The sequence below is a fragment of the Eretmochelys imbricata genome, chromosome 4 (assembly GCF_965152235.1).
Source record: "Eretmochelys imbricata isolate rEreImb1 chromosome 4, rEreImb1.hap1, whole genome shotgun sequence".
NCBI classification, from domain to species: Eukaryota; Metazoa; Chordata; order Testudines; family Cheloniidae; genus Eretmochelys; species Eretmochelys imbricata.
In genome coordinates, this window is record NC_135575.1 from 43,243,673 (window position 1) to 43,268,350 (window position 24,678).

The 24,678-nt window shown below is 42.4% G+C and overlaps 1 protein-coding gene across 1 annotated transcript in view; it reads right to left on the minus strand.

Annotated features, from left to right (window-relative positions):
- Window positions 1-239: 239 nt before the first annotated feature.
- The window catches only part of QRFPR (pyroglutamylated RFamide peptide receptor), a 52,036-nt gene continuing 27,597 nt past the window's right edge, over window positions 240-24,678 (minus strand). Inside the window, exons 2-6 of the mRNA XM_077814426.1 lie at window positions 15,756-15,914; window positions 15,326-15,387; window positions 13,095-13,330; window positions 8,193-8,290; window positions 240-643 (exon numbers count right to left, since the gene is read on the minus strand). Coding sequence (XP_077670552.1) covers window positions 240-643; window positions 8,193-8,290; window positions 13,095-13,330; window positions 15,326-15,387; window positions 15,756-15,914 — 959 coding nt within the window. The remainder of the gene's footprint in view (window positions 644-8,192; window positions 8,291-13,094; window positions 13,331-15,325; window positions 15,388-15,755; window positions 15,915-24,678) is intronic.

Here is a 24,678-nt window from a genome sequence, read left to right on the forward strand (position 1 = left end):
AAATATTTCTAGTAATCATAATGGAACTTGTTTTCCAAACTTTTATTCTTAACCCCTGTAAAATATATTACTGTTTTGAAAACATATTCTAGCATTGCCATAAAACATAAAATATATTCTCTTTTCTCACTTCAATGTGCAAAGTAGAAAATAAAATAAAATGGTTTGTTGAAAGATATCAAATATAGGAAGCAATTCTCTAATACTGAAAAAAAAAACCCCAACCACGGTTCATGATGCTAGTGTCCATTCTCTAATGCAGAGTGCACAGTGAGTTCAGAAGCAAACAAAGCAAGTTGCCTTTTTGTATTCTTTTTTGCAGCTGGCTGATCACAGAATTTGACTTCAATGTTGCCATCACTGAATACTTCTCTCCTGGCCTCGTCTAAAGCAGCGGGCTCTCTTTGAGAAAGACTTGCCTTTTGCTGCATCATGTTAATCCCTGAGTTTCCAAGTCGCCTGGAAGGGGATGGGTTTTCCTTGACAATACAAAAGCAAATTGCAGAGAGGAAATTTTTCTTGAAGTTCTCGTTCATAAAGGCATATACCATAGGGTTACAAATGGAATTGAAAAACCCAATGATCTGAACAATAGCAAAGATCATCTTGATTGTGACATCATCATACACACTTTCAAAATTACCTGGGAAAAAGGAAATATAGTTATATAGATACCCACACACTATCCCCACCCTTGCAGGTCAGACGTTCTTGTTCAGCTTCAAGAAAAAGTTATGAGATGTTTTTATCCATTTTAATAATGGGTTTTGACCAGAAAGCAAAACAAAATACAGTCGTATAAAGATAGTCTGAAAACTGCAATTTATGAATTGTAAAATTAACAGACAGCTGAATGACACAAAGCTACCAGTCAGTTACATACATTGTTTATTTAAACGCCATTATCCCCCATGTTCTATCTTCACTTCAGATTTGTAAACACTGTTTTTGTCACCAAACACTGTCCTCTGCCTTTTTTACAGCTCACACAGTGGGAAACTAGCTCTCTTCTCTGTACTCACACACTTTGGGTCCAATCCATGCTACATATAAGCAGGTAATGCTCTAGCCATTTAAAATAAATAGCAATCAACATGAGTATTTATAGAGAACTTCACATTTTTAAAGCACTTGATATAGTCGCTGGCAGTGTGGCCTAATAGAGAGTGCACTGTATTGGGACTAACAAGAGCTGGGTCCTATTCCCAGCTCTGCCACTGGCCTGCTGGGTAAATCTCTGTACTTCAGTTTCCCCCTTTGTAAAATGGAGATAATGATACTGACTCCTTTGTAAAGTGCTTTGAGATCAACAGATGAAAAGCACTATAAAAGCAAGCTATCATTAGCTGAGTAAATATTAGCCCCGTTTTACAGACAGGGGAAAGGAAGAAAGGGGAAGTGACAAGCCATGCAATGAATCAGTAGCAGAGCTGGGATTACAACTTGAAACCAACTCACAATCCTGTGCTTAACTCACCAAGCCTCACTTTTGTCCACCAGGAATTGAATTCATTTCAGAGTCTCATCTCTGGTCAGTGTAGAAGCAGAGTTTCGGCTTCAAGGAATGGGTGACCTGTACTTTATATAAACATGCATGTCCTGTTGCATGCACAAAATCTCCTTAAGGAATGGATTACTGTCTGGCTGTAACTAACCACATTGGTCAAATCAGGATACAGCTTTAAAATACAGTATTTACTGATAATCTCAGTCAGTCACATGCTGCATCAATACAGAAATTCAGGAAGTATATAAGTACAGTTCACACTGAAATGGATGTAATCAGACCAGTGTTTGATGACAGTTACAGAGCACAGGAAACCAGCTTCCTCCGTCAAGTGGAAACATTGGCCCAACATAATTTTTTCTGTTTCTCTCTCTCTCCATTCATACACATTTGTAAGAACATGCAAGTGTACATGCCCCTATAAACTCTTTTCTCACCTATTATTTCTCATCTGGCTCTCACCCCAATTTCTGAATATTCAGTGTCAGAAAATATTAAAAAGTGACTTTCCTCTTTCAATTCTAGAAATAGGGTCCACGTACTACAAGTTTACAGTGGAAGGTGACAGGTGGGGGTTTTTTGTTTGTTGCTTTGTTTTGTTCAACAATAAAGCAGTTTGATCAGAGAGGTGTCCAAGTAGCAGAGAGTGATTAGTGACATGGAGAGAAGTAAAAAGAAAAGGAGTACTTATGGCACCTTAGAGACTAATCAATTTATTTGAGCATAAGCTTTCGTGATCTACAGCTCACTTAAGGTATAGGCTAATAGTTCCAAAAAAAGTGATTTTATATAATGGATGAATGGCTTTGGTTGTAGTGAATTGTGTGTTTTCAACCGATTAATCAATGTAGTGAGGAAGAGAAATGCATCAGCCCCTTTGCTCTGTGCTGATACTTAGTTGCTAGTGTTTTAAAGGAGACCCTTGGTGTCTGAAGCACGTAGAAGCAAAGAAGGACTGCAGTAGTCAGGATCCACAATTTGGTTTGAAATTTCTATGAGATAGCTGTGGCAGCAGCCAAAAATAACTTAGGACAAAACCCACAGGTAGTCTCTGATTTGCACTGAGGATGTCTTACCTGCAAAGCAGCTCTGTAGTATACTCTGGCATTGCACTGTCTGCAGAGCCAGTTCTGACAGCTGCAGACCCTTCATATCCAGGGTGAGAGGAACCCCACAGGGAGACAGAGTACCGTGAGCAGTGCTTGAGTCCTGCTGGAATATTCAGGGTCATTGTTCTGGCACTGTCTGGGGGAGCTGGAAGGTGCTATGGCACTTCCAGTATTTCCAGTACTTGCATTCTGCCACTTCTTGAGCACAGCACTCACATGCTGACTATGAGTGCTTGTTCTTTGCTCCTCCTCCACACACCATAAAAGGAGAGAGTGTGAGAAAGGCAAGCCTAAGAGGGGCCTCCTAGACCCCGGGCACAAGAATAGATTTGCGGCTGCCAACTCCCTGTCTTGTGAGATTTGACTCAGGCTTGAGAAGAAGCAACAGTAGGAAGGAGACATTTTAAATTCAGATTTGGGAGCGGGTGTCAGTGTCTTCCTCATTTGATACCAGTTGTCTTAATTGCTGTCCCCAGTTGGGGACTGTGATGGGGCAAAGAGGCCCCACATTCACAGAAAAGGGGTAAAGGAGAGTCTATGGGCCCAGGTAGCCTCACCTCACTATACCTGCAGCCATTGCCAAACCTGGAGAGGAAATAAAGGAGAGAGGCTGACTCAGTTCAGGGCTGAAAGAGCTAGTAATGATGAGAATGAGAGTATAGATATCTGTGAGAGGAAAAGAAAATACACTGAAGAAAACAATGGGATATTGAACAGGTGGGAGGAAATGAAACAGGTACCAAGAAGTCACCTGCTACAAGACAGGCCCAACAAAGAAAGTAACAGAACACCACTAGCCATCACCTTCAGCCCCCAACAAAAACCTCTCCAGCACATCATCAAGGATCTACAACCTATCCTGAAGGACGATCCCTCACTCTCACAGACCTTGGGAGACAGGCCAGTCCTTGCTTACAGACAGCCCCCCCAACCTGAAGCAAATACTCGCCAGCAACTACACACCACACAACACAAAAACCAACCCAGGAACCTAACCCTGCTACAAACCCTGATGCCAACTCTGTCCACATATCTATTCAAGGGACACCATCATAGGACCTAATCACATCAGCCACACCATCAAGGGCTCGTTCACCTGCATATCTACCAATGTGATATATGCCATCATGTGCCAGCAATGCCCCTCTGCCATGTACATTGGCCAAACCAGTCAGTCTCTGTGCAAAAGAATAAATGGACACAAATCTGACATCAGGAATCATAATGTTCAAAAACCAGTAGGAGAACACTTCAATCTCTCTGGTCACTCAATAACAGACCTAGAAGTGGCAATTCTTCAACAAAAAACTTCAAAAACAGACTCCAACGTGAAGCTGCAGAACTGGAATTAATTTGCAAACTGGATACCATCAGATTAGGCCTGAACAGAGACTGGGAGTGGTTGGGTCATTCCAAAACCTAAACTTAATTTCCCCAATACTAATTTCTCCCTACTGTTACTCACACCTTCTTGTCAACTGTCTGTAATGGGCCACTCTCTTACCACTTCAAAAGTTATCTTTCCTCCGTTGGAATCCTGCTGTTAATTGATTTATCTTGTTAAACTGACCTCACACTTGGTAAAGCAACCCCCATCCTTTCATGTATTTATACCTGCTCCTGTATTTTCACTCCATGCATCTGATGAAGTGGGTTCTAACCCACGAAAGCTTATGCCAAAATAAATTTGTTAGTCTCTAAGGTGCCACAAGGACTCCTCATTAATTTTAAATGAAAACTTCAGTGTGAGGGAACTTCCAAAAGCTATAAAAAAGAGCAAAAATACTGCTCCAGGCCAGATGGTATGAGCTTTAAAATGCTTAAACAACTGTCTGAAAGAAATCTGAGGATGATACTAAAATTGGGCAATATCATATGGGGGAAAGGTGATATGTCAGTCGAGTGGAAGCATGCAGTTACTGTTACAGCAAGGAAACCAGGCAAGCTGAGATCTTGACCTGATGCACACAGGCAAATTGCCCTTGCAGCATGCTTGGGTAAAAGCATGGAAACAGTGGTAACTGAGAGGTTGGTGCGAGACGTAGAGAGAAGTAGACTCATAAATAGCTCTTAAAGTGGGTTTAGGAGGGGAAGGCGTGTGATTGACCACACTGTAAGGCTAGAAGCAGAAACAAAAAAGTATGAAAACTAAATTTCCACTAAATGCATCCGATGAAGTGAGCTGTAGCTCACAAAAGCTTATGCTCAAATAAATTGGTTAGTCTCTAAGATGCCACTAGTACTCCTTTTCTTTTTGCGAATACAGACTAACACGGCTGCTACTCTGAAACCTAAATTTATGATAGTAACTTTTCTGGATATTGAAACAGCTTATGGAATATTCTGGAGAGAGGGTTTACTTCATAAAGTGGCTGCCATGGGTATAAAAGGAAGGAAGTCTAGGTGGATAAGGGATTTCTTAAGTAAGAAAACGATGCAGGTGTGAGTAGGAAAAGCCTACTCCAATATATGTACACTAACAAATGGCACTCCACAGGGTGATCATGATGAATGATCTTCCAAAAGAGGTAAGTGCAGGAATAGGCATCACTTTATTTGCTGATGATTTTGCCACAGGCGTCACAGACACCTGGAAAGGGCTGCTAAAAGAGTAAATGAAGCACTAAGGACAGGTGCAGAATGGAAAAACGTGAGGCTTTAAATTCTAAATTGACAAAACTAAGGGAATGATATTCACTAAAAGTAAAATTTTAAAAGATTATAAGTCATATCTATATGGATAGCAAACAAGTACAGTTAAAAGCTACAGATTTTTAGGCGTGATATTTGATAGCACGCTTACTTGGAAGAATCATATTGGAAGTACTTCTCGAACCTCCTGGTGAGTGGATAAGAGAGTATTTGTGATGTTATATAGAACTCCAATAAGACCAATTGTTCAGCACAGGTACCAGGCTTTTGGTTCAGCCTCAGAAATGAATTTGAGAAAGCTTGACTCAGTCCAAGCTCTGGGGTTGCAAATTGCTCATGGTGCCTTCCTCGCAGCACCGCTGTGTGGAATGCAGATAGCTGCCGGTGAACTGTCCATTGCTTTAAGAATAAAGCTTTTAGACTTAACCTTTTGGGTTAAAGTAATTGGAAACTGCGAAGATGAAAACGCCAAACTAATATAGGATGAATGCTGGGAATTAAGTGGGCAATGTGTAGGGCAAAAACTCAGAATGCCTCATGTAAGCAAGGTTAAAGTGTGGACAAAAGATCTTGGTGCAAGCAAAGACCTAACAGAGATTAAAATCTATAACTTTGGGAAAATATATTACGATTGGAAAAGGAGCGTTACATGTGCAAGCTATAGCAAATGAATACATCGGTGGTAAATGGGAATGCTACTGTCCAATATATACTCTTTGCTACAAAGATGTATGAACAGGAAAAATGGAAACAGCTTTCTGTATTCCTGCACTCAGAGTCAAGCAAACTGCACACCTATCAAATTTTATAGCTGTTTTGACAGCTGCATTGGCAGGGATAATGCTGGCATTAAATAGGTTCATAGATGTGCACCCAGATGCTACAGTCATCTTCTCTGATTCCTTTTCTGGACTACTGGCAATCAGCAATGGCTCTTCAGAGAGCAGAAATGATATTCTGAATGAAATATTACTGTTAACAATAGATTTGATGTAGTTGGGTGTAATCATAGTAATAGCATGGATCCCAGCGCACACAGGGTAGTGGGCAATTACCGGGCTGACAAAATAGCAAAAAAGTTGCTGTTGAAAATGAGTAAATTGATTTAGAGAGCCCTTTAAATAAACTAGAGGTTAAAAATCTAATTAAAATGAGTTGAGAAGAATGGCAAGAACTATGGGCAAAAGAAACAAAGGAGAATATGAAATATGCCCAAGAGTAAAATATGCTGATATACTCCAAGGCCCTGAGAGATAGAGTGTAGTGACTATTTAGAATTGTAACTGGCCATTGTAGATTAAATAGTAATTTATTTCTAACAAACAAACAAAAACAGATTATGTGGGATGTGCAAGGTCCAGGAAACAGATGATCATCTCCTTTGGGAGTGCAAAGAGTGCACCATTGAAAGAGGTATTTTATATGGGGAAAAAAATAGAGGCCTTAAAGTTCAAATTTTTTCATGGAAACATCTAGTAAGAGCATCGAGAAATGAGGTCCTATTAAAAAGAATATGCTATGAATTAAAAGTGAAAGCCTTTAATTTTTAATTACCTATGTTGTCCAGTGCTTGGGGATCATAGACTCACCAAGTAAGTCTGCTTCACCATAAAACACAAGAAGAAGATGACAAAGTTGTTAAAGGCTAGCTGAAGCTTTCCACTCCCCCCCAACCCAGCTGAACTGGTTTTGACTGCATGCATAAACTTGCCAAAGAGATTCACAGTGAATCTTAGAGGAGAGTTATATCCTACATCAGGCATGGTACAGTTTCCTGGAACGATAGTCCATAATATTTTTTTAAAGAAAAAAAATTGTTTTGTTTGATCCACTAGGCATGGTCTGTGTACTTTCATCATCATTTATAACACAAGCCAGCTTTTCCTGGTCACATCTTAGGGCTAAAAGTATATCTTCCAAAAAGGCATGTTTTCTTCAACACAGATTTTTTTTCCTTTGAGTCAGTTTTTCAGTTCATTTAAGGGTGGGGGTTTTACCCTTTTTTAGTTTGTTTGGTTGTTGTTTTTTTTAATAAATATAGCTAAATTTCTAAATGATTGTTTTGAAACAATGGGCAAAATGAACTATTTCAACTTTTTTGGGGAAAAAAATCTTTTTTCCCCCCAGATGAAACTATTTGCTGAATTCCACTTAAATTCACAAATAGATTTGATGCCCCCAAAGAAGCATTTTCCAGAAAATTTACTATCTATGAAAAAAATAAAAAAATAAACCATACAGGTCTACTCTGTATCTCTCAGCTACAAGATGGGTCGCTCATACTATACCTGAGAAGAGGTTTCTGCTAGATAATTATATTTACAGTGTAAGCTGCAGCTATGTCTCTCTGCCACTCAGACACCCCTCCCACCCTGGTCAAATAATCTGTTGATTATGAGCATGTACATCTATCACATTGGTTCTCACAGCCTGTGGGCCTCATGTGGCCCAATTAGCACACAACTGCAGCCCAGCTATGTGCTAAAAAAAATGCGGGTCCCAGCTGCCTGGGCCCACACAGTGGGGTCCGGGATTTGGGTCCTGGTTGCCCGGCCCCATGCCCAGGGCTCTACTCCTGTCCCCACTCTGTGGACGGGTCTCTGGGTGGGGCGTGCTGGGCATAATGGTCTGTGGCAGGTGAGGGGTGCTGTGGTTCTCAACCTGCAGCCCACATAACACATTGTAGGCTGCATATGCGGCCTACAACGACAAATAAGTTGAAAACCACTGTTCTATCACAAGAGAGTGTTTATTATTCCAGATTTAAAAGCACATATTCACCTTAGCTGGCCATGCGTGCTTTAAACAATTTAATGCTGCAGTAGCACTAGAGTTTGATACAATATCAGTGATTCCATTACTAAAAAGAAAAAGAAACACTCAAAAGGAAATGCTTTAATTTAAGAAGTGTGGTAGGTACTCACTGTATTCTATCATCATGTGAATCACATGGAAAGGGGCCCAGCAGACTGCAAATAAAACCACCACCATCACCATCATAATGATCGCTCGCTTCTTCTTCCTGAAATTACACTAAGGTAGTTTTTACAGAATAACTTTGAGTAAACTGTTGATTAGTACAAGTGACTCAGGGTCTGCTTCTAAAGGTATTTAGTTGCCCAGAGATGCAGATAGGCACTTAATGGGATTTTCAAAAGTGCCCACTTGCTTAAGCCTCCTTGAAATCACTGAACCATATCAAATAAGTAATAAATAACAGCAGCAATGTAATATTTTCCTAACTCAGGATCCAATTTGAAATGCAAAATCTACTTACCTTCATGCAATTACACTAATAAACTCTGTCATTTACTTATTCAGCTCTAAATATTTGGACAGGCAAGTATTTGTTGGTGCATTGAAATGCAGATTTTTCCCAAGGAGATACTTATGAGCACACACAGACTTCGAAAGATTTTCAAAAGTGACTAGTCATTGAGTGTCTCAATTTTTGGATGCCCAATTTGCAACACCTTAAATGGGTCTGACTTTCAAAAGGCGGAGGCTCAGTACTTTCTGAAAAATCAGGTCTCTTCTGGGGGTCTGAAGTTGGGCACTCATAAACTGAGGTACTGTGACCCCAAGAAACCCTCAATGCCAACTGGCAGAGGGCTCCCTTCCCCCCATACTCTAACTCACATCAGGCCTGACACATTCATTGCCACAACACGCTGTTATCACAATATATATCCCAAAAGTGTCATGTAAGATATCCTACATAAACTGGTGACACACTAGTCCTGAAAATAATTGTATATTGATATATGTCTGGGTTGTGCATAATGAGTTATAGATGTGTGCTGGAAATATGGTCTTAAAATGTGTTTGGGAGGCAAAACATAAAACCAGCCTGTTCTAAACAAAGAATATGTATTTTCCTGTCTGAATGTCTTGGTTACAGGCAACAAACAATGAAAGTACTTTTACATTTAAGGTAAACAAACCCATCAAGCTAAACAAGCTGGGTAGGAAAACACAATCACAGTGAGGGATAGAAACAGCACCCCAGGAAGCCTTTCTGGGTCTAGAGGAAGAGACAATGGACTTTGAGTAAGACAAGGGGAGCAAAAAAGATTTAGTTTTCCATAACTGAGAGGATGATAGGGGACAGCACCCTTTGAGCCTATGAAAGTTGGGTCATCTTGGCCTGAAAGACAAGAGCTGCTGGAAACTTGATGTAAGTGCAAAACCTGCTTAGACAAAGATTGTAACTTGCTAAAATTGCGTGTCAGTCCCTAGAAAGAGTGTTTTGTTTTATTTCTAACCATACCTATCACTTAAATATCTATTCTTTATTATTAAACTAATTTGTTTTTATTACAAAACCATCTCAGTGCTGTGTATTAATAGTGGAAGGCAAGTCCTCAGCTAACCTAACATGCTGGTGCATGCACTGTCTCTTTGGTGGTAGTGAACTCAATAACTTCGGTGAGTGTCCAGTAAGAGGGTCTGGACAGTACAGGGTGATGTCTCTGTGGACCTCAGGAAATGGGGTTTGGAAAGCAAGATTTGGACGGGCAGAGTCCAAAAGTGTTCTCTGGCAAGACAGACAAGCTATTATGTCAGGGAACTGAGGCAGAGCAATACCACAGTTGTGTGTGTCCTGAGCTAGAAGTCACAGGTAGCGTACTCTGGACAGGATTTTCACACAACATGCTGGTTGACTAAGGTTCACACTTCAAGCACTGGTAACTTAGATTTGTAAGTGATTCAGAGAAGGCATTGTTAGGGAGATTGGCATGCTGTATGGAAAAAGGGTAGAACTCCTGGCTTTGGGAAGTTTTAGGTACCTTTACCTAAAGTGTACTTAGAGTGCGAAGGTCTGGAAGGCATTTTAAAATTTGGTGTATTGAATTGCATTCTAGCAGAAATTCTTGTGGGAAGTAATGTACTAACTATGTCTCAAGCTATTAATATAGTAACCTGCAGTAAAAATGAATGGTGCTCTGTAGTTCCAGAAAGGAATTGTAAAGACAGAGAAACAGCTCAGGGGAAAGGGACATCCTTGGCCCGACTGATCAGACAGACACAGGGACTCTCCAAGGACAAGTGGGACAGAGCCACTCCCAGGCCCAATGGAGTAGGCTCCGATCAGAGCTAACAGCAGGAATTTGCACCAGAGTAGAGAGCAGACCCACCCCTAGATAGCATGAGACCTATCCTTGGGGGAACCCCGGTTAGGGGAAACAGGGAAAGGTTTTTTGAAGAGGAGGGAAGGATGTATAGAGAAAGTCCTATGGGGAAAATTAAAAATCCTGGAAAGCTTTACAAGCAACTGATTGTGCCTGTTAAGCATTGCAAGAAGCTAATGACATTACCCCACAACTGTCCTTTTGCAGGTCACTTGGGGACTCGGAAGATTTATGAAAGGTTGAAAAGGAACTTTTATTGGCCAGATATGAGATGGGAGACTATTGCAGGTCTTGTGATTTATGTCCAAAGTCCAAGGACCTGCAGGGTCTCAAAAAACTCCCATTCGGCCCTTACCTGTGATCAAGGAGGCATTTCTTAAGGTGGCAATGGATACTGTGGGCCCTATGCCCCAGCCAACCCAAAGGAAAACAAAATATATTTTGGTGATAGAAGGGCTCCTGGGTCACAGGTACCCAAAACATGAGTCACTGTTGAAAATCTTGGCCCAAAGTTTCTGTTTGGGGCTGAAGTTAAGGTGCCCAGACACGACATGATATATTAAAAACATGGACGGATCATTCTATGTAGCTGTTTCAGACATATATGTAAGTATGTGGTATTTAATAATTTAACAGCTTTTACTTAACACTTTTAATGTAAAAGGTAAGTATTTAAGTTATGGTAAGCAATGTAGAGAATATTGTATTTTAAAAATCAATTTTGTTGTTATAGCTGTTCAAGCAAGTCTAATTCTGATACCTAGAGATGGAGAAACTTCTCAAAAATCCATGATATATCAAAAAGCAAGGATCTTTTCCTGGGACCTGGAATATTGACTGTGTCTGTAATGTCTCATTACTCTGTCAGTGTCCAACATGGATAAGGAGCTGGATGGAACCTCATTGCCTAATAATTTTTGCTCCTACAGGATAGTGTTTGGAGGAATGGGGTCTGCACCATCTGTTAGGGGTACATGCCCTGCTTTCACCAAAACACTTTGCAGGCTCAGAGTATGCCTGGAATCATCATTATTCATGAACTCCCATAAAACATTATTACCGCCAGGTGTTACGAACCCAATATAAATTTCTATCACTTGAGCTAAAGTGGCAACTCTGTTGGCGGACAGAAGTAGTAGAACCTTATCCTCTACGTGGAGGAGTCACTAGCTGGGGTTTGGCACACACTTTACAAGCATGGTACATTACTATTTCATTCAGTTTTGCAACTTCATTGTCATCCTCATCCTCATTGTGATTGATGTTAGCCACTTGATTGAGCAATCTTTTCTCTTTAAGCTGCTACTTATTATTCTCCTTGGATTCAGTATTTAATGTGGTACTATCCTGTTTTCTGTGCATGTATTGCTAGAAGTTGCCATCACACCAGGAAACAAACTTGCCAAATTAAAGAAAAACTACAGTGTAATATATAAAGTAGGATAATTGCTACACTAAATTACAAAGAAGTGTAAATAACGATACCATTTTGATGCCTACTTCTTAATTATTCATTTTTTAAATTGCATTTCAAACACAAAGTTTCCATCTGGATGGTCTCATGAGGCAGAAAAAGACTGAGTTTTTAGAAACTGCCCAACTAAAATGTATCAAATTAGTTTTCAGGTAAGTTCCGATTCTTTTTTAATATACTACTTTTATTTTTAAAAGGCTGATAGAACAGTGGTTATAGACACACAAATAATGAACTCACCTTAGAAAACTTTTGATATTATTGATCTTATTCCAGGTGGATTCTAAAAGGAACTGCATTTGATCACTCCCAATCTGCCTCAGGAACTGCTTCTTCCTCCCAACTCATGACCTGCATTTTTAAAAGTGTAAATTTTAGGTGCACAATGTGGCACACCTGAAAAGGGTTCAATTTTCAGATTGGGTGCTTAGCACTATTTGAAAATCAGGCCCTTTGTCTCAAATTGGGCACCAAATATCAAGTCATTAGTAGGGCCCTATCAAATTCACAGCCATGAAAAAAACGTCACAGACCACGAAATCTGGTCTCCCCCCATGGAATCTGGTCTATTGTGTGCCTTTACTCTATACAATACAGATTTCAAGGGGGAGACCAGTGTTTCTTAAATTGGGAGTCCTGACCCAAAAGGGAGTTGCAAGGGGATCGCAAGGTTATGTTAGGGGCATCACGGTATTGCCACTCTTACTTCTACGTTGCCTTTAGGGCTGGGCAGCTGAAGAGCGCCCAGCTCTGAAGGCAGCGCCCCACCAGAAGCAGCGCAGAAGTAAGGGTGGCAAACCCATACCATCCCACCTTACTTCTGTGCTGCTGCTGGCAGTGGCTCTGCCTTCAGAGCTGGGCTCCCGGCCAGCAGCTGCTGCTTTCCAGCCGCCCAGCTCTGAAGGCAGCGCCGCCAGCAGCACAGAAGTAAGGGTAGCAACCCCCCCTACAATAACCTTGTTACCCCCCACAACTCCTTTTTGGGTCAGGACCCCTACAATTGTAACACAGAGAAATTTCAGATTTAAATAGCTGAAATAATGAAATTTACAATTTTAAAAATCCTGTGCCTGTGAAATTGACCAAAATGGAGGTGAATTTGGTAGGGTCCTAGTCATTAGTCACTTTTGAAAATCTTGTCCGTAACTTTTCTTCTTTCCAGTCCCCAGATTTGCTTTTCAAGACTGAAAGTTCTAATTCTTTGGTTTTACATTACAAACCTTGATATTTTAGACATTTCATTCCCATGAATGGTTTGAAGAACTGAAGCATCTCCCACTCGTTTCTTAATCCAGAGTTCATAACCAATCTTACTGTACAACAGAAGCATCAGCATCAGTGGAAGAAGGAAGAGTATGACAAGAATGAAGGTGGTATATATCTTTTGGTGAACAGCACTGGTCCACTCTTCCAAGCAGCAAACATACTCTTTTTCATACAGAAAATCATATTTAATCTATAACAAATGAAATAGAAATGAGTCACTTTAATAAGGTCCCTAACTATGAAGAGTGTCACATGTTCTAAAGCCCCTTGCTTTATAGCAGGAATTCAGTAGAGACACCTTTCTAGTGAGACTATTCTTCTAATGCATTTTCCATGTAAAGGGTTGCATTCACCATAGTTTATGCAGGGTAAAAACTGTACTTCCTCTCTGCAGCGAAGGGATTGCCCTCCAGGAAGAGCAAGAGGTGTTTTAACTGACACCCTCCTTCAGGGTTTATGCTGGGGAGGGCAGTGTCAGTTTCTCCTGGAGGCAGCTGCTAAGATGTGCTGAAACAATGTGCGGTTTGGGCTGTTTTAAGGTTGTGCTGGCCATCTTGGCCAATACAACAGGAATTGAACTGGGGTCCTCCAGAGCCAAACATGAGTCTGTACAGCTTGAGCTAAAAAGATACAGTGTTTTCTAGCTAGGGCTGTAGTGGGCTCATGTTTTCTGTGGATCAGGTACACTGGCTCTCTGTGTACCACTGGTCAAAGTCAGGTTGATTTACATTACCACAAAGGAAGCATCAGCCTGCCCCAAATGTATTATTTTAATTTTTCTCTACAACTGGGGTTGGGGCAAGGACTGTTTTTCAATAGCACGTATCACACTTTTAAAGTGGCTAAAGTAACATTAATAAGTAGTAGTAATATTAATAGTTAATACAAATCAATAAGTTAATGACAAATATAAAACACAGAACTAAATAGTGGATGAAAGAGAAACAGTGCAGCCAATTTATTTAGCCTTCCAAGAGACTTTTGATAAATAACCTCATTTGAGGTAATTTATCAAAAGCTTCTTGGAAGGCTAAAAAAAGCCAAACATATCTAAAAACATTGTTTAACCCTGGCATTTTTTAATATATATATAATTTAAATGCCAATTTGGTCGGCACATCCATTTTCATGTGAACAAAAGGTACAGCTGCATATTTAACCATGTGATCTGGGCCCTGATCCTGCAACTAAATCCACATAAGCAGCCCGCTCCCCCTACCACGCACACAGAATCCTACTGAAGTCAGCCCGACCCTGCACTGGTGCAGGGCATCTGCCCAGGTGGATCAGACTGCAGGGTCAGGGCTTTGGTTTGCATGCATAAATGCAAGTATCTGTACACAGTTGTACAGTTGTAATTATGGAGGCTGACTGAAAACTTCTCAAACTTAAATCAATTACAGAACAAATTTGTCTTGTCAGCCAACAAACAAGGATTTCCGAAAAAATAACTGTCCACACACACACAGCTTGTAACCAAGAGTACATAGCTCGTCTGTATAGACTACTGTGACCCTTTCTCCAACACCAATATGCCAAGTTACACTTTTTAAAGGATTTTTTAAAAATCCAGACTCCCGAATAGCTGCTTCTAACAGTTAATGAAGGTTTTGAATGGAGTAACCGTTGCTTAAAATGTAATAGCTATGGAAAAATATTTATAGGAACATGCCATGTCACGTAAAGATATTCATTTTCAAAGTCCCAAGCTATTTTGTGTCATTGCTGATAAAAAGCAATGGGAAGGTGCAGTGCAAGGCACAGATGCAATTCTTCATCTTCAAGATAGGGAGAGAAGCACAACTACAAGTAGGCACTGTAGTATGGAAAGCCATCACAAGGTTACAGGGAGGCAATCCAAATGCCCCAGGTGCCAAATTCGGCCCATACCCTGAAGTAAAGGCTTTCCAAAATTGCACACAATCCTTTGCCAGTGACAATATTAAAAGTGTGTCTCCATTTTCTCTTTTTACAATGCGGGCCCAGAAAGTCAGATTACAAAATCAATTGCTCTATATAAGAAACACTGACTCAACATTTACAGTAGCTTGTGACCACATTCTGCGTTATCACCTCTCATAAATATTGGGAGTTTATTCAGCCTTGTTGCTGAGACCCTGCAAGAGCGAAGTCTGAAACAAGGGCTCCCTCTGAGAGTGTGATTACATTATATATCATACCATACCTCCAGTCGCTGTACATGCCACATAGGTGACCCAACAATAACTGCCAGCAACCAGACTATTCCTGTAAACAAACAAACAAACATCTTTTTAATGCTCCGCAGAACAGGGAACTTAACTTTGATTTACATTAGGGTGTTAGTTTGTGAAAAAACAAAATCCGGCTTTTGAGACAAGCAGATTGAGAAAGTTGTGGATGGTGTTAATTTTAAAAAAGGGGATAGAGGTGAAGTAGAAAGGCAAGGGATGGCATGGACAGTATTTCTGAGCTGCTTCATGTAATATGGCTAGACTCAGCTGTAAATCTGTACCATTGCACAGATCAATACTTTCTCTACTATGCAAACCTCCCACACCAGTTACACACAACAAAATCATTCAACCTGCCAATGATGTGTGTTATATGAATACTGGAGTTGCCTATGATCTTACCCAGCATTGTGAAAGCTCTTCTGTTGGTGTACTGCCATTTCATTTTTAACGGATGCACAATTCCCTGATGCCTTTCCACAGCAATGAAGGTCATCGTGAGAATCTCCGCAACAATAGCAGCAGATTGAACAAATGGTACCATCTTGCAAGCAAATGCACCTGTAATGATTAAAAAGTAAAGTATGTAATCATTGAGGTTAGTTAAAATAATAAGCTCAGGGAGTCAATAAAGTGATATCAAGAACAAACTAACCTGTCTTCCTCCGATACATTTATTTCAATACCTAGACTTCTAGGAAGCTCCTTTCAAGTGCTTGTCACATGTGGCCCCCTGTATTTCTATAATACTGTATTTAGAACTATTCAAGATTCTCCCCTTTCATACAATTTAAAGATGAAAAAGACCTCTTATGTCATCTTGCCCAGCTCCAAAACAATTTAAGACTCTTCCCTACTATTTTATTAGGGTTTTGTTCAGTCTACTTTTAAATACCCCATGTTACATGATATAATCATTTCCCTTGGGAGGTTGTTTTGCAGTCTCATCTATCTATCAGGTAGTTTTTCCTGGTATTCATCTGAATTTTTCCTTTTCTTGATCATCTCATTACTTCTAGTTATATCCCCAGTTATCCTCTTCCCTCCTAAGTGTTTATATCCTCCAAAATATTCATAGCCTTAGGTGGTCCTTTTAGGCACCATTTAGCCAATCTGTGCACTTTTCACTCTTTTAAAAGTTCTCTCATAAATCAACACCTTAACTATTTTGCACTTTTCTAACCTTATTCCTATTTGTCAAGATATTTTGTTAGCAAGACTGTCAGCAATATTCCAATTCCAAAATGTTCACATGGAGATTCCTGCCACAAGACATTATGCTTCTGTAGAGTTGGCCCCAAACAATCATACTTTGTTTTTTTATTGCTGCTCTAACTCATCGCAAATGTATATTTAATTTGCAGCCTAGTATTATTTAGTCATTCTGAAGTATTGATTTTTAAGTATCTCCCAAGATAATAGCTGTAGTTTGGATTATTCTTTCCCAAATGTATTCTCTTATATTAACCTGTTTCCAAACTGAATCTTGTCATTTTCTGTCCAATATTTCTAATCCTGATGTCATTTTAGATTCTTCCATGTCTAGAATAATTTGTGAATTTAATCAGTAATTGCCCTATTCCCTTTACTAGATTATTAATAAAGATTTTTTGCAAACTGTACCCAGAGTAGGGTGAGCAGGTGTCCGGTTTTCGACGGGAACACCTGGTGGAAAAGAGACCCTGGCGGCTCTGGTCAGCACCACCGACCACGCCATTAAAGGTCTGGTCAGCGGTGCTAAGGCAGGCTAGTCCCTATGTGTTCTGGCAATGCGCTGTGCCCCCGAAGCAGCCAGCATGTCCAGCTCCTAGGAGCGGGGGCCCCAAGCACCGACTCTGCTCTCCATTGGGTAGTTCCCAGCCAATGGGAGGTGGAGGGGGCCAGTGCCTGTGGGCAAGAGCAGCACACGGAGCCTCCTGCCCTCCACCGCCACCTACTAGTGCTGGACCAGCTGGTCGCTTCCAGGGCACAGCACAGTGCCAGGACTGGTAGGCAGCCTGCCTTAGCCCCGCTGCACCGCTGACTGGGAGCTGCCCGAGCACCTCAACCTGCTGCCCCAGCCCTGAGCTCCCCCTCAACCCAGAGTCCCTTCCTGCACCCCAAAGCCCGCACCCCCAGCCCCACCCCAGAGCCCGCACCCCCAGCCAGCCCAGAGTCCCCTCCCACACCCTGAACACCTCATCCCTGGCCCCAACCCAGAGCCCTCACCCCCTGCTGCATCCCAACCCCCACTCCCACCCCCCACCCCCCGCCTAGAGCCTTCTCCTGCATCCCAAACCACCCAGCCCCAGCCCAGAGCCCGCACCCCCAACTGGAACCCTCACCCCTCCCACACCCCAGCCCTGCCCTGCCCTGCCCAAGCCCAGTGCAAGTGAGTGCGGGTGGGGGAGAGCAAGCCAGTGAGGGAGGGAGAATGTAGTGAGCTGGGGGGGGGCCTTGGTGAAGGGATGGGATAGGGGGCAGGGCCTCAGTAAAGGGGAGCGGCTAGGGTGTTCAGTTTTGTGCAATTAGAAAGTTTGCAACCCTAACCCAGAGGCAGTCCCAATAAAGCCAAAAAGTCATATGGGTGAAACTGAGAACATTATTTCTTTCCCTATATAGTCGATTTGTTTGAAAATTAAGTTTAAAAAGTGTTTAGGCGCACATTACACAAACGATGAAATGCAGAAAACAAGGGGGGGAACCCAAGAAATCAAACCAAGGCTCAATCCTGCCCTCTGCTGTACAAAGTGGTGATGGGAACAGGTATGGGGAAACTTCCCTGAATGTGACCAGCAGGATATGCTGCCATCACAGCACCTAGGAATGAGGAAGGATGGAAACCCAGTTTAAGCACCAGCCTGTACACCATGGGCTTGCTACTGCTCATTGATTTCAACTGGCACAAATTCCCTTTGAGTACAGTGTTGTAGGAGTAAGATCCAAAGGCATGTTGGTCAAGAGTTAGGGTATATGGCCCAAATAATCCTCAAAGGTTATTAAAGCACCTAATTCCCACGTAGGCAGATGGCAAGTACATCAGGGACAGCTCAGAGGAGTAGCAAAATGTACCTCACAGTACAATACCCAGATATCCACATGCAGTCTTAGCCTGGCCAGCAGGAACCACATGGAAGAAGATCCACTGGGTTGCATCTATCCATTGTTCTGCTGGGCAGGGAAGGATTTGTACTACTAGATATTTTACTGAATGGCTACAAACAGCAGGATAAGGCCCCTGTGAAACATAAGGACAACCTGATGACAACCATGACTCATAATAAAATATCAACCACTTCTTCCTACACTTTCTTGAATGTCTACCGCAAATCCTTAACGAGATTGATCCAATAGGTCACTAAACAATACCTCTTTATGTCCAGTGCAGCATGGGAGATAACATGCACTCCTGTAGTTGCATTATATCTGCTGTGCAAAATTGGTATATTTACCTCCTCAGTAAAGTAATAATAATAACCCCTACCACCGTTGCTAAGTGAAAAAATAAGCAGGTAAAAATTATACCACATAAACCTGGGTTGTCTTTGAAAAATCAGCATCTTAGTGTCAGAAAGCTAAAGGCAAAATGATGTAGGGCCTGATTCAAATCCCAGTGAATCAAAGGGAATGTTTTCATTGACTTCAATGGGCTTTGGATCAGACTACCAAAGAGGGCGAGGACGGGATGTACATGGATAAAGCAAAAATTAATGCCATTGAAGCCAATGGAGTGAAAACTAGTATGTTAATAATTCACAACAGAAAAGCCCAAATTGTTCTATTTCACTTGTAGCAAAAAACAAAACACTGTCATATGTTGTTCCTCATAGTCTATAAAACAGACTTAAGGCATATAATAGTTCCCGTTTAAATCATGCAATTTTTAATAAGTCCACTTGAGCAAACATTATACTCAAGATTTCTAGAGATATCAATGTACTATGCTTTTTTAAGGTAATAAAGGGAAAGTGTAATATGAGTAATGAGTCTATGATTTTTAGTGATACTGTAAATACTCTACTGGAAGTTTCATGTTTATTTGACAACCAGTCCAACCTGGCCAAGAGTGGGAAAAATAATTTAGATAATTGTCATCCACACCCCCTCCAACTCCCATCTCTTTTGGTTTTTGCCTACCTACAGCAGTTTCCAACATGCCTTACTAAGAGAGGGCACCTCTGTCCATGCCCCTTTAACTGAGACCTGGAGTAGGGAATGAGGCTCCAGAAATTCCTGACCCTTCACCTTTCCTTAGGGTCAAGAATCTGGGCCTGCAGCAGAGCTAGTCTCCAGGCCAGCTTCATCATATAGCAGGCCGCAGTCCGCTGCCTGATTAGGCATGCCACCTGATTAGCTGGAGGGGCTCAATGTTCATGCTGACCACTGCACCTGCTCCTGTGTTACCTGGTTCCTGCTGCTCCTGCCTTGCATCCAACCTTCCCTCTGTCCTGCCCTTGCCTTGAGTCCCTCCTTGCCTGCTACCCTGCTTGCTCCAGTTCCTTACTTCCAGTTTGTCCCTTGGCTCTGGCTTCTGACTGCGGACTCTGAATTGACCCATGGCTCTGATATCCAGTTCCTGTCCTCTGTCTTGACCCTGGTTTGGCTTTGGTATTAGCTTGACTCTTGGCTCCAGCTTCCAACTACTGACTCTGGCTCTGACCCTAGACCTAGGCCTTGGTTCCTGGTGTCTGCTCTGACCCCTAGACCTGGCGCCTTCTCTGCCCTTGTCTTGGTCACCTGACACTTACAGATAATGGAGTCCTTGTCTCTTTGGGGCCATCTGCATGAAATTACCCAACTAACTGTCCATGAGCCAAATAATTGTGTTAAAAACAAGACTTAAAAAGAAACTGGAAAGAAAATGGCGGTCAAGGAAAACATAACATCTCTAGACTGATACTTCTCGTGAGCTAAATAAGGCATCTCCACTTTCCTACAGAAACTTGAAACAAAAGATTTAAGCCCTCTTCTGAATTTAATTTGCATACCAAATTGATTGGAATGGCAACAGATGATTGGAATCACATGGCATGCATTCTGATTACCTGAGTGGTTGAAAATGTAACAAAAGCCGTTCTCACTCTTGTTATAAGAAAAAAGTTAGGAGATGCATTTTTGGCAAGTTTCTAGGAGCTACCATAAAAAGTTCTTTAAAAATTGAACTATTCCAATCTCCCTGCAGTCCATGTGGTCACCTTGGCCAAGGGCTCTCCCAATACCAACATTTCTTTTGTATTAATGTTATTGTATTGCATGAGGGCTGGTCTCCTTACTGTTACTTATTGAATTTTTAAATGATGACCCTGTATAAAAGGCACCATACTTGTCTACTTTTGAAATTATTGAGTGCTCTTGTGTGCCATTTGGGAGATACTGTAGCACATTTCAGTGACTTCTCTGTGTATATATAAAGTCTGCTGCAGTTTCCACGGTATGTATCTGATGAAGTGAGCTGTAGCTCACGAAAGCTCATGCTAAAATAAATTGGTTAGTCTCTAAGGTGCCACAAGTACTCCTTTTCTTTTTGCGAATACAGACTAACACGGCTGTTACTCTGAAACCTTTAGTAAGTGAATAATCTTTAATTTGTACAGGAGCACTCTGCACTATGAGGCAACATCTTTTGGAAATACAAAATGCTTAGAATGGAAGGGCTTGATCCAAAACCCAGTTTTTCAACTGACATCAGTGGCCAAGCAGAGAGCACGCACTCACATATGGGACCAAGTTCCACCATGGAGTGAGCCAATAACATCAGTGGGGTCCACACATGAAAGGCTATCTTTTGTCCATAGGTCCTAGAGTACGAGACAGACACCTACCTAGAGAATCTATCTTTTCTCCAGGGGAGCAGCAATTCAATATAGTTTTGTCACACATTCTCATATAACCAAATCGATTTATAAAATGAATTTAAAAAAAACCACAGAGAACATTAAAAGACCATCTAACAAGACTGAAGTTCTTTTCTCAGCTGGCTGCTATTCAGCTCTCTTTTGAAAAAAAGAAAATCACATATTTGCCAATAAGACATTGATGTTCTCTTTTGCCTCAGCAATCATTTATAATTTATGCCTCCTGCCCACTCAGCTTGTCTGTCTCATGGTAGTTTGAGTTCTTTTACGGAAATACATCCAACACTCTTTACAGAGCCCATCACTGCAAGGTTGGCCTGAGGCTGTAGTGCCAACCACTAGCAGAGAAGAGGAAACACAACAGAGGGAGATAAAACATTGTATTTAATCATGGAGCTTCTCTCCTTTGGCCAGTTTACAGCAAGGTAACGTGAGAGCTTTCCTCAGCTTAGTTCAAGGGGAACAGTTGCCAAACGCAGGCCCACTTTAGCCAAAGGGCCCAAAATAAGCAGTTAACTCTCCACCCCAGTGGAAAGGGGGAACTGACAGAGACCTGATCACCACACCCTGATTCTGCTCTGCCCAACCTGCGGTGGGGCATCTTTAAGTGACACAGCTGGCAAAAGACCTTCCACACGCAGAGAATCACTTCCTTCTCTCCCTTGCCTCCCCTCACTTGACACACCTCATGCCGGGGGGGGCACAGCTCCAGCAGAGAAAGCAGCAGGTGGGGGAGCTGGCAGAGGTGGCAACAGAGCCACCTCCACCAGCTTTATACCAAACCTCCTACATAGGGGGCTTCATCAGGGAGTTTTTCCAGCTCGTTTAAGTTCACTTTGTTCTATACAAGCAGACTTAGAGGGCTGAAGAACATGGCTGGCCCTCTGTCTCTGGCAAGAAGCACATTCCTCCGGTGTAACTAAGCATGCAGTTTCTAGGCTATTCATGCCTCCTGGTTCTATCATTTCCCTGAACAGAGAAAAGAGAAGAAGAATGCTTCCTCTTTCTCTCAGAGAGTCCCTAAGGTGTCCCTTTACTGTCTATACACCTGCCTTGATATCAGGTGGGAATCTTCTTCTGGCTGGCAGCAGAGCAGCTTCTCCAGAGCACAGCAGAGCAGGACCTTTGCCCGGCTCTCTTTGATGGAAGTTAAATCATTCCCTGACTGACTTCAGGCATGTCCTCTCCCTTATTGCTGTATCCCTGGGCTACTTCCTACCTTGCCTTCTCTCCCTGGCAGTGACAGGCACAGGCACCGACTCCACGGTGCTCCAGGGCTGGAGTACCCGGGAGGGGGGAGGGGAATGTGGGGGTGTAACGAGGCTGGTTCTGGCGGGACCCAATGGAGAGTGCCAATTCAGGACAAACTGCTTCAAGCAGGGCAGTTACAGCCCAAGGCTGGGGTTTTTCCACCTCTAAGGCAAACCAAACCAGACAGACACAGAGGACTTTGGTTTTACTCCACTGGCTAACCACAAGTCACACAAGCAATTCCCTTAGACACTCCAGTTTCCCAGTATCACCACCAGTGCCACTCATTATGGGGACAGATGGTTATGAAAACCAATACCCCAGGAAAAGAAAAAGGTTCTCTCGATCCCAAAGGATCAAGCCCCAGACCCAGGTCAATATACAAATCAGATCTTACCCACAAATCACACTGTTGTCAGTCCTTTAGAATCTACAATCTAAAGGTTTATTCATAAAAGGAAAAAGATACAGATGAGAGCTAGAATTGGTTAAATGGAATCAATTACACACAGTAATGGCAAAGTTCTTGGTTCAGGCTTGCAGCAGTGGTAGAATAAATGCAGGTTCAAATCAAGTCTCTGGAGTACATCCACAGCTGGGATGGGTCTTTCAGTCCTTGGTTCAAAGCTTCAGTGTAGCAAAGTCCCTCCAAAGGTAAGAGGCAGGACCGAAGACAAGATGGAGGAGCTGCAGCAGCTTTTCATATTCTCTTGCCATGTTGTCTTTCTTTCTTTGTTCCAAAGACAAGCTTACCATCACGTGGCCTGGAAAAACCTCAGAGTTCTGTCCATAGGCACGTCCCTGCATACCTTGCTGAGTCCCAAGGCATGTCTGCCTTCTCTCAGTGGGTCAATTAATGGTCCTTAATGGGCCATCAAGCAGGTGAGGCAGAGCTGACACCAACTTGTCTGGGTGTCACCCAGAAGCATAGCATAAGTTTGAAATACAGACAGTAGAGAGCCAATATTCATAACTTTAACTACAAAAATGATACACACATATAGACAGCATAATCATAATCAGCAAACCATAACCTTGTCTTAGACATCTCATTTGACCCCCTTTATACAAGATTTGGTGCCACTACAGGACCTTGGTTGCAACAATGCTCTATACGGTCGCAGTTCAAGTCAATAACGTCACAGCGGGTGCTTAGCACCCACTGGCAGCCACCTTCTCCCCCTCCTCCCCAGCTGTTTCCCAGCATGCAGGAGGCCCTGGGAGGAGGGGGGACAGGGCACGCTCAGGGGACAGGGTGGAACTGAGTGTGAAGAGGCAGGACAGGGATGGGGACTTGGGAGAAGGGGTGGGGGCAGGGCCTGGGGCAGAGCGGGGATGGGAATAGGTGAGATGGGGTGGGGATTTGGGGTAAAAGGGCAGGTAAGGCTGGGACCTGGGGCAGAGTGGGGAGGTTAAGCACCCCCCCGGGCCTGAAGGAAGCTGGCGCCTATGATGACCGGAGCTTCTTTCTCTCTGTAGTCCCCCTCTACTTTATACAGGCCTTGCCTGTTCCTGGCCAGCTGTGCTTCCTCTTTAATTTCCCTTCATTACTTCCTGACTCCCCATTCAGGTGCAGATTAGGTGATTATTTGGCTCAGCTAGCCACCTTAACCCCTTCAGGCTGTACACCCCTTCAGGCTGTACACCCCGTCACAGGTGGTCATCAAGAAGTGGGTTGCTATAACCAGCTGGAGCTGGCTACTCCAGACTGCTATGGGTGTATAGCTAACCAGTTTGGTGTTGGAAAGTCAACTGTGAGCAAGGGGCTAGCAGAGGTTTCTGAGGCAATCTGTCATGTGATTTACCCAAAAGTGGCTGGCATAAACAAAATATCCCAGAAGTAATTGCTGCTTTTGAGAGAATGGGATTTCTAAACTGCACCAGGGCTACTGATGGGATGTATGTGCCCATAGTTTGCCCTCCTCTAGCAGCATCTGAGTTTATAAACTGCAAAGGGTACCACTCCATTATTATATAGGCCCCTGTGGACCACAGAGGCTGATTTATGGATGCCAATGTGGGCTGCACTGGAAAAGTTCATGATGCCAGTGTTTTCCGATGATTGGGAATCTACATACATGGACAGGCTGGGACAGTATTGCCACCAAACGACATTGTCATAAATGGAGCTACTGTCCCCAGTGTTATTCTGACATACCCACTTTTGCGTTGGCTCATGAAACCATATCCTGATCTCAGAGGGTCTTGCGAAGGAAGATTTAATTACACTCTCAGCAGGT